Source organism: Protopterus annectens, chromosome 3.part1 (assembly GCF_019279795.1).
Source record: "Protopterus annectens isolate FY-2018-M chromosome 3.part1, PAN1.0, whole genome shotgun sequence".
NCBI lineage: Eukaryota > Metazoa > Chordata > Ceratodontiformes > Protopteridae > Protopterus > Protopterus annectens.
The window spans coordinates 1,289,725,838-1,289,743,176 of NC_056732.1; the positions used below are offsets into that span (position 1 = coordinate 1,289,725,838).

General features: G+C 42.7%; 1 protein-coding gene across 1 annotated transcript in view; it reads right to left on the minus strand.

The window, feature by feature from the left end:
• The window catches only part of RHPN1 (rhophilin Rho GTPase binding protein 1), a 1,554,789-nt gene that overhangs the window by 156,799 nt on the left and 1,380,651 nt on the right, over positions 1 to 17,339 (minus strand). Inside the window, exon 12 of the mRNA XM_044067337.1 lies at positions 16,095 to 16,171. Within this exon, the coding sequence (XP_043923272.1) occupies positions 16,095 to 16,171 (77 nt within the window). The remainder of the gene's footprint in view (positions 1 to 16,094; positions 16,172 to 17,339) is intronic.

The window sequence follows — 17,339 nt, forward strand, 5'->3', positions numbered from 1 at the left end:
ATTAGAGTAATGAAACAGTATCTAGCAATGGAAAATACAGTTAAAACAGTACAGAAATGCAGTGAAACAATAAAAAAAGCTTTGTAACCGTGCAAAATGTAGTTGATCAACTGTATAGCACAATTATAAGCATTTCAGAAGTGCAATTCAGTGAAATAAGTGTAAGAAATAACTTATCTTGCTCTTGGAATCTTAAGGAATTTCCGCTTAGTTTCAGTAATGAAATACAATCCACAGCCTGATAAATACAAGTACAACCTTTTCAAGACACATGGTTTATATACCAGTAAAGATAGAAGAGTTAGAAGAGCAAATTACTACTCAGCCCCTGCTATTACCCAATCACTTTTACTACAGAAGGTCAGGAGGCCTTGTTACTATCAATAATAATGAAGACAGACTATCAGCAGAAAATGGCTGAAGACAGACTATCAGCAGAAAATGGCTGAAGACAGACTATCAGCAGAAAATGGCTGAAGACAGACTATCAGCAGAAAATGGCTGAAGACAGACTATCAGCAGAAAATGGCTGACAGAAACACAGGAAACTCAAACAAAACTACCAGGCCTAGACAAGAGGCCTCTATCAAGATTATGCCACCTGAACAGAACACATAAACCTCAATTTAAAAGCATAAAAAGAACACTCACAAAGAGAAAATACAAGTCTCAGTACGAAAAAGCAATTTACAATTTAGTAATTAAATAAAAATGCAATTATAGTAATGCACACTATTACAGTTCCTAGCTGTAGCCACTAAATGAAAGTTTTAAACAGATCAAGGAGCAAGCAGACACTAGAGAATGCTTTTAACTGTAAACAGACATATATATATATATATATATATATATATATATATATATATTTTTTTTCCTTTTCCTTCAAGAAGCGACAGATTTACAGTGTTAGATATGACAAAATGTTTAACTTGGTTGATCACTGTTAGAAACACTAGTCAGGTACTAGTGCACCTCTAGTACATGGCTTGTAACCACCTTATCTAAATAATAGAACAGGAACGGGTATTAGACGAACCTGGTATTTTAGCAGAGTGACAAGCACAACCTAATTCATTAAGTAAAATACCTAGCAACCCGACAAGGCAAATGTTATTTATTGTTCTGTGTTTAAACCTGCTCTGCCTCTACCTGCACGCTCAACCCCTCTTTTGCTTTTCACCCTCTAGCTATTCTCTCCACCTTCCTTTCACCCTCCTTTAAGCATAACCTCTACTCTCTTCTTTTTTACAGCCTGAAAGCTAATTTTTTCTATTGGAGCTGTTCCCCCCACCTGGAAACTCTACAATAAGTACAGAGTAGCCAAACAAGCCTCCCAAAGGACGCATCCTTCAAAACACACAGTGTAGGTTACAGCCTTTTGATTTTGATTAATAATTAAGTTTGATTAATATTTTTTTTTAAATATTTTAGACATAGAAGTCTGTAAGAGGACAGCACACTCGCGGAACTACCCCAAGGCTGTCCACCCCCCACTCCCAACGTATTTCTTTTTTTCTCTAGTTTTTCTAAAACAACGTACACTAGTACTTTTAATGGATATTTCCCCTCTACGCCACTAGATGGCAGCAAAACAGAGCTTAAAATCTCCCTGCTCATTCATAACGAGCAGATCTAAGCTCCAGTATTCAATTGTATATAATAAGAACCAACCTCTCTAACAAAAATAACTATTTAACTCCCTTTAGTAATACCTGTAAGTGGAATCTATCCCAGAACACGGGTAGGATTGTAGCACTATTAACAGTGTCCCCAAAAGAAAATTAAAAGGTAAAGGGTACTACTTACCTGGGAGATTTGTCCAGTGCACAAACTCACTGAACAAACTGATTAACTCCTGATACACCACTTCATGGCTCTGCCCTGCTCCGTTCGCCCTTCAGGCTCACTCCGCTCCCCTACCCTACCCACAATTCCCACCCCCCCCAGCACCTCTACATTTATTTACCCAAACCACACCCCTAACCAAAAACAGCCAATGTCCTCTCCCACGCACTCTCATTTCAATTACCAAACACACTCCTAGCCTCTCACTTTACTACCACACCCGCCTTACTTACACCTACCTCCTCTCACATCTTCCTACAATACTAGGTACAACAAAATGAAAACCATCTTAGGAGGCCTACTACTAGCCCTGATAACTTTAACATATTTCACATCCATTCATTCTATCACCTCACTACATAATACAAATCACCATGCAACACAAGCATACACTAAACCAAACACCCGCACACATTTCCCCATTACAGCTACACTATTTCAAGACAGCTTAATGTTATACATCTACAAAACACAACTAACAACAACACATACCTCTAAGATATGAGTTAAATACCACATAAAACAACACAAAGTATAAAACACATTACTGATTACAAGAAAACTGCTAATATCAGGAGACATCCACCCAAATCCAGGGCCAAGCAACCCCCCTACTCCCACCCAAACAAAAGTCAGACTTACTAATCATCAACATAAAATACCAGAAGTCTGACAAACAAACTTCCTGATTTCCAAGCCTTCATAACTCACTACTCCTCAGATATACTATCACTGAAACCTGGCTAAAACCCAACATCCAAAACAAAGAAATTCTTCCACCAGGATATAACATTATAAGGCAGGAGAGGGCAAACAAAAAGGGAGGAGGATTAGCCATACTCTTTAAAAACACACTCATAGTAAAACCCCTAGAAATCCCACCCCCAGCATTTCCTAATGCAGAAACTGTAATCTCAACTCTAGCCATAAACACCACAAAGAAAATCAACATTAAAAAGAAGTTATGTACCTACCATAATGTTCCATGTTAGTTGTCTTCATCTCACCTTCCTTCTTGCTGTTTGGATTCGGAGCTGATCCTCGGCTCTGACTCGGTCATCTTCTATAGCTCGAGAGCTGTTTACTGGCTTGAGGCTACCCCTTATCCCAGAATGCCCAGCGTCAGCTACCCAGATCTCGTTTGTGATAGCGCACACTAGACATTAGTAGAGTAACCAGTTACTAAAACTGGTTGTCCAATACACCTAAACAAGAGAAGAGTTATAGATTTACCTGGCATGTGAAGTAATAAAAGATGCTCAGCCAGTGAAAACAAAAGGGAACTCCTCACAATCCTCTAGGAAAGGGGAAGGAGGGAGGGATGTAAGAAGGAAGGCGAGATGAAGACAACTAACATGGAACGTTATGGTAGGTACATAACTTCTTTATGTTAAGTTGTCTATCTCGCCTTCATTCTTGTTGGTTGGGGCAGCATCCCTAGCACCTAAAATCCCGGGTGGCTCATTGGAACAAACTCTTCAGAACAGTAGAACCAAAGCAAGCTCTGCTCCAGGAGACCATGTCTACCTTGTAATGAGAGATAAGAGTGTGGGGGTTTGCCCAAGTGGCAGCTGCACAGATTGAGTCTATGGGCAACCTAGACTGAAACATTACAGAGGTGGCTAATGCTCTAGTCGAATGACCTTTTGGTTTAGCTGGCAGCTCTTTATTTCGTAATTGATAAATAATGGCAATAGTATCAGATAACCATCTGGATAAGGTCACTTTAGAAACTGGAAGACCTTGTTTGTTGAAAGCATAAGAAATAAATAACTGGTCTGACTTTCTTAGTTCCTTAGTTCTATGGAGGTAAAAACACAATTGTCTGTGTACATTCAATTGGTGGATCTTGTATTCTGCCTTGTTGTTGTGATTAGGAAAGAAAACTGGGAGATCTAGGGATTGATTTAAATTGTTCTCTGAGCAGACGTTAGGAATAAAGGCTGGATTGGTCCTCAGAGAAACTCTGTCCTTGTGAAACACCAGGTAAGGAGGACGAACACATAGTGCTTGAAGTTCTGAGACACGTAAAGCTGAAGTGATAGCAACCAGAAAATGTGTCTTCCAAGAAAGAAATTTTAAAGGGCACGATGCTGCCGGTTCAATGGGAGGCAAAATTAAGGAGGCTAAAACTAAATTGAGATCCCAAGGAGGGGGAGGATCTCTAACTGGGGGTCTAAGAAGAGATGTTCCTTTCATAAAGGCTTTGCAGGGCTTATGAGACATTATGCTAGAATTAAACATACCGATATGAAAATTAGAAATGGCAGCTAGTTGTAACTCTAATGGTAGTGGAAGCCGCACCAGAGTGAAAAAGCTGTGTTAGAAATTCAAGAATTTCATGGATTGGGGCAGAGAAAGGATCCAAATTTCTAGATTCTGCCCAGTAAGAAAACCGTTTCCATTTACTAGCATGTGTTTTCCTCGTAGTAGACTTATGTGAGGAAACAATAATATCACGGACTGCTCGGGAGATATTGGAAAGCCTGGCTAAGGTTGGAAGTAGAGTAACCAAGCTGTGAGCTGGAGAGTTTGAAGGGAGTGGTGCAACCCGCCTGATGGGTGAATCAGCAGATCTGGAACCGGGTCCAGAATCCATGGTTGATCCAGAAGGTGGAGGTGTAGGAACGGGAACCATATTTGTCGAGGTAAATATGGGGCAATGACGATCATTTTGCAACCCAACGATTTTGCTTTCTGTATGAGTCTTGGAATTAGGGGAAAAGGGGGAAAAGCGTAAAGAAGTCCCTGAGGCCCATCATGTACTAGAGCATCTCTGGTTATATGACCTGGAAGAGGAAGTAGGGAGAAGTAGCTGCTGCATTTGTTGTTGAGAGGAGTGGCAAATAGGTCACAGCAAGGCTGTCCCCATTTGTGGAAGATAAGATCCGCAACTTCCTGATTCAGAGACCACTCGTGAGGCATGAGGATAGCTCTGCTGAGCCTGTCCGCTATAACATTGGATTTCCCAGGGATGTGCATTACTATCAGAAAACGTTGGGAGGAAATCACCCATTGCCACATTCTGAGTGCTTCTCGACATAAGGGGTAAGACCTGGTCCCGCCCCATTTGTTGATGTACCACACCACTGACATGTTGTCCGTTTGGATTGCAATGGTCCCGGAAGGAAGAGAGTCTTGAAGGGCTTGCAATGCTAGGAGAACCGCTCTCATTTCTAGGATATTGACATGCAGATGGTACTCGTGAGGTTGCCAAGTGCTTTGGACTGTCCTGCCTAGATAATGCCCCCCCACCCTATCAGGGAGGTGTCTGTGGTCACTGTGGCTACCGGAGGGGGTTGTATAAAGGGTCTGCCCTGAATTACTAGTGGGGAAACCATCCACCAAGAAAGGTGCCTTCTGCATGTTTCTGTGATCAGGATCATGTGAGACATGGGTAGTTCCTGGAAAGACCACTGCGTGAAAGGAAGCCACTGAAGGATTCTCATGTGGAAACGCACTAATGGGACAAGAAGAACTGCAGGCTGCCATGGAGCTGAGAGCTTGGAGGACATGTCCGACTTGAACCCTTTTGCTGTGCATTAGAATTAACACTTGACGAATAGTGGAAACTCTTTCCTGTGGTAATCTTGCAAACATTTCTTCTGTGTTTAATTCTGATCCTATGTATGTAATAGACTGACAGGGCAACAAGGCAGATTTTTCGAAATTTACTGTAATGCCTAGTTGAGTGCATGATGTGATTGTATAATCCCGTGCCTCTAAAAGTTGACGCCTGGTGGTAGCAGTCAGGAGCCAGTTGTCTAGATAGGGAAACACCTGGAATCCTTGACGCCTCAGGTGAGCCGTGACTACTGCCATACACTTGGTGAACACCTGGAATCCTTGACACCTCAGGTGAGCCGTGACTACTGCCATACACTTGGTGAACACCCTGGGGGCTGAGGTGAGACCAAAGGGCAGAGCTCTGAACTGGTAATGACTGGCCCCTACCCAGAAGCGAAGAAATCTCCTGGAGCATCTGTCCATCTTGATATGGTAGTACGCGTCCTGAAGATCTATCGAGCACATCCAATTGTCCTCACCCAGAAAAGGGAAAATGGACTGAAGTGTCACCATCTGGAACTTTTCTTTTTGTACAGATTTGTTCAATCTGCTGAGATCCAGTATTGGTCTCCAGTCCCCTGTCTTTTTTGGTACTAAAAAGACTCTTGAGTAAGTTCGGATCCTAGATGGTCTGCGGGGACTTCTTGAATGGCTCTTTTTTCTAGCAGTCTTGAAACTTCTGTGACTGCTTGATCCCTTAGATTGGGTGGGACATCTGGGATGGGCTTTTTTGATTCTATGGGGGATTGATGGAAGGGAATTTTGTAACCTCCAGATATGATGGATAGTACCCATCTGTCTCGTTATATTTTGCCAGGCATTTGGGTACAGCGAACGTCTTCCCCGACTGCCTCCAGAGATGAGCTGTTGGGCAACCCTTCTGGGATGCTGGAAGGGTTTGGCAGAGAAAGTTTCTCTATCACCCTGGTTTTGCTGTCCCCCTCTGCCACGGGGGCAGTGTCTGTTACTGTTGTTTCCCCCTTTGCCCCTGGAGGAAAAATCACCACGTGTGTCAGGCAAGGGTCCCTTGGATTTTCGGAACCACATCTTTCCACTCTTCTGACTCTTGGTATAAGGTCTGGAAGGAGTGGAAAAATGGACTCCCACGGCAGAGAGAGTCTTACCTCCCTGTTCACACCTGGTCAATGTGTCTTTCACCTGAGGCCCAAAGAGAAAAGAGACATCAAAGGGAGTATTGGTGAAGGACGCTCAAAAGGGTTCCACAAATTGACACAGCTGCATCCAAGCATGTCTCCTGAGAGCCACGCCTGACCTTGCGGCTCTGCTCGCTCCATCGGCTGCATAGGAAATCAGCCTCACGGAGGAGTTAACTATGGAATTAAGAGTCGCAAGTTGAGAAGCTACTTTGGCTGGTGCTCCCTCAGCTGTAGGATCTTGAAAGGTATCTCCAAGCTCTTTCAGGAGATCCCTTTGAAGATGTGTAAAATGGCATAAATAATTCAGGGACCTCATTGAAAAGGTCGCTGAAGCAAACATTCGCTTTCCATATCTGTCCATCGTCCGAGACTCTTTGTTCGGAGGATGAACAGATGAAGAAGTCTCTGCTAACTCTTTCTTGGTGGCTGCTGCTACCACCATGGCATCAAAGGGCACACCACCTTAGGAGAGGAATTGCTTGTCCTGGGGGGCTGTAATGAATTTATTTAGTATCCTCAGAGTAGGTTCTACAGAATCTGGAGCTGACCAAGCCTTTCGAGCTAATACAGACATGAGTGGATCGAAAGGAGGAGATACCCAGGAGGTGGAAGGTCAGGAACTGACTGCGTCCAGGTATACAGACTCATCCTCGGTAGGGGCTAGGGAAGTCCAGTCCATCCTCGGTAGGGGCTAGGGAAGTCCAGTCCCTCCTCTACTTAAGCATTTCAAGGATGTCCGAAAAGGAAACATCTTCAGAGGGAGACCTTGGGGACTCTTCCGATTCATCCATGTCTGTATCTGAAGTGACAGACTCAGGGGAGTCTATGTGCTTACTCTTGCACTTCTTCTTCCGGGGAGGCTCCTCCGAGTGATCAGGGCAGGCTTTGGCTTCGGAAGAAGAGGGATCACCCAATGGGGTGTCCTGAGGCATAGGTTCCCCTATGCTTGGGGTCTGGAGGAGGAGTAGTGGTTGGCACAGACACCACAGGGGGAGGAGCTGGCAGTAGAGCTGTCTCGGGGGACAGCACACTCCGCATGACCTCGAAGGCGTCCCGTCCTCTAGGCAGAGAAACCTCCGGCTCCGAAGGAACAGGAGGTTTTCTCCGCATTGAGGATGATGGCTCTGAGACCGATGTTGGAGCCGAGCTCACCTGCGCCGAAGTACCGAGGGGGAGAATGGGGTCGGACAAGGGTCCGATGCCACTCCCCCCTTGGAGCTGACGAGACAGCCTCGGCGCCCAGATCCCTCTATAGAAGGTACAATCGAGGTAATCGGAGCAGACGTCGGAACCAAAGGAGAAATTATGATCGGCGCCGACGGTTCTACTTCCTGCGGATCCATTGTCTCCAGCTCCGAGCTAAAAGTAGTCGGAGGAGGAATAGAAATAGAGGCGGATGGAGCAGATACCTGTTGAGGTTGGATGGACAGAATTTTTGCCAGTGCCTGTGACTTAAGCAACCTACTTACTACTCTCTCTACATTATGATCCGATAATCTAGAGGATCGAGATGAGTGGGAAGAATGATTGCTATGTTCACTCTGTAATAAAGGTGACTGTGGTGCCGAGTGGATGGACTCCAAGGATGGCGACCTCAGTCTCTTATGGGTCCGAGACGGCTCCGAAATAGCAGATGAAGCTGATGGAGGAGTTGTCTTGTTGGTGCCAGCCGGTACCGACATACTTGGTTGGTCAAGTAAAGAAGTCAGCTCCGAAGGTGGAGCTGACGGCTTGACAGACTTAGAGGATTTCGCTGGCTGAGTACTTTTAGCCGGAAAATCCTGAGGCTTCAATAATGCCTGAAGGATTCATTTGTTTTTGCGCTCCTGCAGTACCCTTGGACTAAAAGCATGACATATAGAATAGGAGTCCAGCAGGTGAACAGCACCCAAACAATAAACACAACTAGTGTTGCCCATCTGTTAGAGATATTTTCTGACAGCATGAGTCACACTTTTTGAAGCCAGATACCTTAGTATCTTTAGTAACAACCACCACACAACAAATAATGAAAAACTATACTATAAAAACAAGAACAAATAGAGGTTTTTTTTTTTTTTTTTTTTTTTTTACAGTTAAAGAATAGTAGGAAAGCCTCTAATTTAAATGGCTCTCCTGGGGGGGCTCTCTAATTTAAACGAGTTCAAGGGAACAGAAGGCCTGAGAGTTATGGAGTGACGGCCAACAAAGCTAAAATATACTAAAACGCGAAAAAGGGATAAAGAAATATTATCTATATACTAAAAAGACAATTACTTGACAAACTTTCAAGAAAAAACAATATATAATATCAAAAAGATTATACTAAGCTTGAGCTAGTAAGGAAGCAACCTCGCAGCTTAAGCAGCAAACGAGATATGGGTAGCTGACGCTGGGCATTCTGGGATAAGGGGTGGCCTCGAGCCAGTAAACAGCTCTCGAGCTATAGAAGATGGCCGAGTCAGAGCCGATGATCGGCTCCGAACCCAAACAGCAAGAACAAAGGCGAGATAGACAACTTAACATCTGCAGTTACATCCCCCCCAGACAACAACTCTCCCACAATAGAAAAGTTATTACAATGGATCTCAGTCAAACTTCCCAATGAAACCATTCTCTTAGGTGACTTAAACACAAACTGGTTAGCCTGCAACTCCAACAACCCCACCATCCATATTATTCTCTATGGCTTTACCCAGCTCATTCAAGAACCTACTAGAGTAGACAAAAGATCACACAAGCAATCAATCTTAGACTGGACACCAGTAAACTACCCAAAACATTACTATCACACTGGATGTCTACCAGACACCCTCAGTGACCACCTCCCTACATTCCTCTTGCGAAAACGCTCTAACATAACCAACCCTATTATCGTTAGACAAGTCAGAGATAAAAGAAAACTAAATACACAGGAACTAAACCACATCCTAAAACATTGTAATTGGAATCCACTACTAACACTAGACTTAGACCAAGCCGTAGACTACTTCAATAACACTTTCACTAGCATCCTCAACTCAGCTGCACCCATTAGAAAGATCAGAGTCAAGTCAAACTATTCTCCATGGCTAAGCAGGGACACAAGAGCCCTACTAAAAGCCAGAGATAGAGCATGGAGAGCCTGGAAAAAAGACAACACCAACGTAACCAAACAAAACTACCAAAAACTAAGAAACCAAGCAAAAAGACAAACCATACTCGATAAACAAAACTATTTCCTCACCCGCCAAACCAAGCACACAAGAGACCCACAAAAATTGTGGAATTCCATCAACTCCCTACTCAACCCTGGAAAAAAATCCACCCCAACTCCCAGCACCAATAATAACACCACAGACATTGCATCCCAATTTAACCAACATTTCACTCAAACAATTCTATCACTGTCCTCTCAGATCCCCAAAACCTGCCACCCAGACCCACCGAGCAAGCCCCTTAACAATATCCCCTCTTTCACACTCTCTCCTGTCCCCACCGCTACTATTAGAAAACTACAAAAACTCAAACCCATCACCCTTGCTGCAGACAACCTACCTGCTGACTTCCTAAAAATGGCAGCTGATTCCCTCTCATACCCAGTATCTATCCTGATAAACCACTCCATACAGGAAGCCTACATCCCTACACTATGGAAAGTATCCAACATTATCCCTCTTCACAAAGGAGGAAACTCTCATGAGTTCTCCAACTACTGACCAATAGCCATCCTACCCCCCCTTATCCAAAATACTTGAAAGGTGTATACACTCCCAAGTTGTGCAGTTTCTAAACTCTAACAACCTCCTGTCACCCACTCAACACGGCTTCTGACAACACCATAGCACTACTACCGCTCTTCTGACCTTTACAAACATAGCGAACCTACACAGAAACAACAACAATTTCATATCAGCAATATTTCTAGACTTGTGCAAGGCATTTGACATGGTGTCACACACCAAGCTACTGGATTCCATGTCCTCCCTATGCTTTGCCCCTTCCACTATAGCATGGTTTAAATGCTACTTATCAGACAGACAGCAGTCTGTTCAGTGGCAGAATACACCATCACCACTACTCCCTACAACCATAGGAGTTCCACAGGGTTCAATATTAGGACCACTACTTTTTTCCATTTTCACTAACAACCTCCATACCTCCACCCAAAATGCCTCACTCATACAGTCTGCAGATGACTCCACTCTCATCTGCTCTGCACCATCACTTACAACCCTTCAAAAACTTACTCAAGACTCCTTCACCTCGGTATAAAACTGGATTACCCAGATTCAACTAATCCTTAATCCCAACAAAACCAAACTACTCATTTTCACACCTAACAAATCTAAATCTATCAACCAATCTTTTACAATCACTGCCAAAAATGGCACCAACATCTCACCCACAAACCATACCAAACTCCTTGGCGTGGAAATAGACACAAACTACTGTTTGATGTACATATAGCACAAACCATAAAAAGTGTCCACAAAAAATTGGGGACACTATATAGACACAAAATTCCTAACTGACCAAGCACACGTGACACTTGCCCAAACACACCTTCTATCTACTCTAATGTACGCCGCTCTGATCCTTACCCACATAAGAAAACAGGACCTTGAACAACTTCAGTCATGCTACAATAAAAATCGCCAGATTCGCTTCTAAATCCAACTACAAATCACACCACTGTCATGCACTGTGCAAACTGCAATGGCTAGGACTACCCCAACTACTCAACTATCATCAACTAACAATTGTATACAATATTTTGAACTATCCACTCAAAACCCCATCTCTTTAGTCAGTTACTAACCAAGCACACATCAAATCGTCCCCTACGCTCTTCAGAAAAAACATACTGTCCATCTCTAAAGCCAACAACTCTGCAGGACAAGCCCTATTCTCCCACAGCATAGCAAGAAACTGGAATAACCTTCCCCCTACCCTTACCTCTGCTACATCGGCCAATGCTCTCTATAAGTCCACCTTATGAATAAATGGATATGCCCATGCATCACATAACATTTAAACATATCACTTGTCACCACAATTCCTAATCTCACTGTCTGATATATATATTATATTGTATTTCTGTTTGACACTGTATAACAATTACTTCAATCTGTTGAACTTTATTGTGAACTGTACATAATCTATGTCTGAACATTTGATGTGTGAACTTATTGTAATGTGCTGAACTTATCAAAAATTGTACATAATCTATGTCTGAACATTTGATGTGTGAACTTATTGTAAACTGGACTTAAAATGTATGGAGCTGTTCTCCCTGGGCCTCCACTGTAAATGGACCTGTGTCCAGTCGGACTATCCCGGTAAATAAATAAAATAAATAAAATAAAAAATAAATAAATATAGTAATGCACACTATTACAGTTCCTAGCTGTAGAACACAGAAACCTCAAACAATCAAAAATGCACAGAATAGCTCAGATAGAGCACTCACAAACAGAAAATACAACTCTCGGTATGAAAAAGCACTTTACAGTTAAGTAATTCAGTAAACATGCAATTAGAGTAATGAACCTGTATCTAGCAATGAAAAATACAGTTAAAACAGTATAAAACAGTACATAAATGCTGAGAAACAATAAAAAAGCTTTATAAGTGCAAAATGTAGTAGATCAACTGTATAGCACAATTATAAGTGCAGTTCAGTGAAAGAATGGTAAGAAATTACTTATCCTGCTCTTAGAATCTTAAGGAATTTCCTGTTAGCTGGCAAGGATATCTGCTGGCTGGGAGATGGTGAAAGATTTTGGTATTAGGGCTAGTGCCAGGTTGCAGCATGGCGGAAGTCTCAAGACTTAGTACTATAGCACTAAGATGAACATCACAAAATATTAGGAGAACTAATTTGAAAAAGAATAAGGAAACCATGCAAACTGCATGACCATGAGAAGCACAGGAGCCTGGGGATCATATAAAGGCCCATCACGATGCTCAAAACCTGTTTTCTCTTCTGAAAGTCTTCTACCATGTCCAGAGAGGTCTGAACACATATGACCTTCCTGCAAAGGGGGCAGCTACTACCAAAGTACAGCCTTGAGAAAGACAGCCCCAGCCACACCATCCTCTGCTGGCGCATATCATAATGTGCTAAGCTAGCCAGAATGTCAGTACTGTCAAATTTTCAGTGGGCCAAATATAATCCAAGGGCTATAGTAGGGATGTTAGAAGCTATTTCTTGGATCCAGAATCCGGCAGAACTGGCAGCTTCTGTAGTTTCTGATCCTGATCCAGTAAGGTGGACTAAAACCCTGGAATGGTGTGGCAAATGGCTGATGGATATGAGCTCCTATGTGACAGATGATTTGCCCATCCTCTGCGGTGACAGACTTCTTATCATGAGGAGTAAGGAGGAAAAGGTGCTGTGGTCTCTGTAACTTATGGACTGCAAAGACCACACAGCAGTCAGTCCTAGGATGCTTAGATAGTTTCACTCATATGTGTTTAGAGCATCAACCTTCTTGAAGTAGACAGTTTTACTGATATGTTTCTAGGCTGCAGTGATGGCATATTTCTTCATAACTTCCTCAGGTGGCCAATCAGTACACAGGGTGTCAAAGGCAGATGGAAGGAGTACTTCCAGTACCTTCTGAATGAAGAAAACCCCACAGAAGCTGTACTGTCCCAGACACAGCCTACGATGAGAGAAGAGGAGGATCCCACCCTAGAAGAAGTAAGAATAGCATTAAGGAAAATTAAGTCAGGAAAAGCAGCAGACAAGGGTGAGGTCAGAGCAAATATGATAACGATGCTGAGTGAGATGGAGAGAAATGGCATCTGAGGGTACTCATAGCAGTGTGGAGAGAAAGGTGTATCCCAGATGACTGGAGAATAAGCATACTCATGCCTGTGTCCAAGAAGGAAGGGGACATCCACAACTGTGGGGAGTACAGAGATATCAGACTCCTGTCACACTGCATAAAAGTTCTGGAGAGGGTGACTGATAAACAGATACAGACTTTACCAGAGTGTAAGATGCGAGATGAGCAGTTCGGATTCAGATCAGGATGCAACATAATTGACTCGATGTTGGAGAAAGCATATGACAAGGGCCCAAGATAGCTAATTTGGGCAGTACTGCTGTGGTTCGCAGTCCTAGAAACATTGGTAGAATTAGTGAAGGCAATGTACAAGGACCTAGTAACTCTAGTATGAACAGTGTTTGGTCTCAAAAACGAGTTTCCAGTGGGAATGGGTGTGCACCAGGGATCAGCTCTGAGCCCACTGTTGTTCATACTGGTGAAGGACTACATTAGCAAACAGGTCGGAGGGGACAGATCAACAAAACTGTTGTAAGCAGACAATGTAGCATTACAGGCAGACTCTTAAGCAAGAACTTCAGGAAAGGATAGGGAAATGGAATGCAAAACTCAGGGCACATGGGATGAAGCTAAGCACAAATAAGACAGTGGTAATGGCAGCAACTGGGGGAAATCAGAAGAAGCTGAGAAATGAAGGGAAGATAATGGAACAAGTAAAATAGTTTCAAGTATCTAGGAGGGGTGGTTGAAGAGAAGGGAAATCTAAATGAAGAGGTCAAAGCTAGAATCAGAAAGGATGCAGCCAACTGGAATAGAATCTCACGTGTAGCCTATGACAGAAGAATGCCAATGTAGCTAAAAAGTAAGCTGTACTAGACAGTGGTATGACCAGTACTACTGTATGGCACAGAAACCTGGGCAGTAAAGGTACAGCAGACGAGGAAGCTAGAGATGATGGAAAAGAAGTGCCTGAGAAGGGTGGTAGGATGCACACTGTGGGACAGAAAGAAATGACGACATAAGAGTAGAAACCAAATCTAGCTGCAACTGCAGTAAAGGTCAAAAAGGACAGATTATGGTGGTTCAGACACATGCAGAAAAGCAAAAGACAACCTGGTGAAGAATATTTGGGACAGACAGGAAGAAGGTAAGGGGAAATGAGGATGCCCAGCAAAAAGGTGGTTGGATTGTGTGAAAGAAGATCTGCAACACTCAGGCATGATTGTCAAAGAAGGCAAGAGTATGGCATTGAATCGAGAGAGATGGTGGCAGTTAACATGATACTCTGACCCCATGTAAAAAAACGGAAAAAGGGGCCTGCTGATGATGACTCCTCAGGTGGGATGACCTAGGGTTCCTTATTCCCCCTTCACCAGATACGAAGACATTCCTGGGAAATATATAAGTGAGACACAAACTATTCCATTCAGGGCTTCATCATTCAGAAGATTTCCTCAAAGAATGAGTCATTTGAATGGAGGTACAGGGAGGGGGAAGAATCATTTGCCTTATCTGTCTTATAAATAAGGTCCTCAATCTTCTAAGACTCAGACTCTGGACCTGGAATGTGAGGAAGATCCTCACAATACATCAAATCCTGGGTGGGTGAGACTATGCACACTAGAATGAATAATGGGGGTCAGCTGACAACACAATGACTTACAGAACCATGGGGGTCAAAGGCTGTACAATGTCTGGATGAGTCTGCACAGCACCTGATGTTGGCAGCACTAGTGTTCCATGGGGAATATTCATCATCACCTAGAGGGATAAAAGCCCATGAAAAACTGAACATCTGTCTAACATTCATTTACTAGGCCTATCCTGAGAGTTCTGATGATGTGAGGTATCAGTGGGCATGCATCCTCTAGGAACTGTATAGACTGCTCCAACTGGACAGGTTAGTTGACCTTTCAGATGGCTGGAGATATTAATACTTAAGATATATAATCCAAAGTGGTTGTCAGGATGCACTTCTGACCAGCCTGTTATGTGCTGCTGTGGACAACAGATGTGAGATTTATCCCTTGCTAGTCAAAGGGTAGCCAATAGAAAAAATGGCCAATTTCTGCTTTCTAAAACTTTTGCCTTCACTCTGTGGAAAAGACCTTCAGACCACAAGGAACCATCTTGACACTCATTTACTGGGTATTCTCAACAGCAGCCATCTTACACTATGCTACATAGGCATGTAGCTTTTCCCATCTGCATCTCTGGCTGTCCAAATTAAATCACTGGTACTTAGTGACAGCGCTTGACATCAAGTTTTTCTTTCACATAAGTGAGGCACTGCCAGTGTGGATCTTGGGTCATGATCTGGCAAACCCAAATAATTTGATGTCTTGTACTCTGTAATTATCATACAATTTTTTTCCACTACAAGTGTTGTAATAAAAATTTCCAAGTTGTAGAAAGGAAATGAGTGGCACAGGGAGTAATACACTCTCACCGTTCAACATGTGATACCATGGCATGCTTCAGCAGCAGGTGCACTTTGTCAGTGTACATGAATAGAACAAAATAATAGCCAAGCTAAGGGTTGTGGGATAGGAAATGCCAACATTTCACCTACAGCAGAGGTCCTGTGATTTCAGATTGCACAATTTCACTGAAAATAATGGTCCCAAAATGTATACAGATATGCAGTGTACACATGTTACAATTAATTTAAAGGTGTACCCAGCACTAAATACATGAAAGATAAACTTGCTATCTAATATGGTTTGTCTGAACAGATCTTAAACTATTACACTACCAGTGTTATACTTACCAGTCTGTAGAAGAGGTCTGTGACTTTTACCTTTGTAAAATTTGGTGTCTTGATTTCAGGTTTCTGTTCAGTTTTGGCTAAAACACAGAATGTTAGTTTTTATTAACCACGCAAAACATGCATCACAACATTTAGAAAGAAATTGTTAAATTGTGCAAATAATACTGCTCTTAAAATTTTCACAGTCTGGGAGTTACACACACACACACACACACACACACACACACACACACTGCTGCTGCTATGTCACTCTGACAGAAATGCAGCGAGAATAACAATCACGGTAAATGCAGAAGCAGTGATAACAGTGAACACCTTAACGGTTTTGTTAATTACACTAGTGCAATACTGTTCTTTTGGCAAAGAAATGATACTTCAGTGGTCCCACAATTTTTTCATCCCTTCCTTCATCTCTCCTATCTTAATACTCTATAATAAATTATACATATCAAATATTTTTATATAAAATAATTACCGCAGGAAGCCTTTTGCAATAAACCAATCAAAAATATCACAAATTATGACTTTTAGACAAGCATCACTTGTTGATGACAATGCAAGAATTAAAAATTCCAAAAAAATGGACCACATTCATCTAGGACTAACTACCACCACCCTTCTTTATGCAGTACAATCCGTATTTCAGAAGTTGCATCATGAAAAAAAAATTAAAAAAAAAAAACCATAAGAAGTGGCAAATGTCCTCATATTTTAAGGCAACTATTTTTAACTTTCTTCTAATGGCTGTACAAAATAAAAAGTACAGTTTTGTACCTACCATAAATGTAGATTTCCGATAGGAATGCATCTGCAGTCCTTACAAATGGGTTGTCCTGTCGTCAGGCAGCCCTTCGGTCGGCCGGATTCCAAAGTCTGGGTCTGGCTTCGGCTGGTGTCGCACTTCACCCGACGTCATAGCTGCAGTTCTTCGGGTATAAAGGCATCAGCCGACGCCATTTTCCTCAGTGTTTCTTGCCGCAGATGCCAGGTGCCCTCTTGGATGGCTAAATTTGGATAAATGCCAATGTTTCCAAAAAGTAGAGAGCAAACACATAAAATAAGCATGTATGTACATATATACAAACAGATACACCATAATAGATCCCCCCCAAGCTAGCTAAAAGATGGCAAATACCCTAGGAGAACCACAGAGGGGAAGGCGGGTGGGTAATCCTGACTGCAGATGCATTCCTGACTGCAGATGCATTCCTATCGGACATCTACATTTATGGTAGGTACAAAACT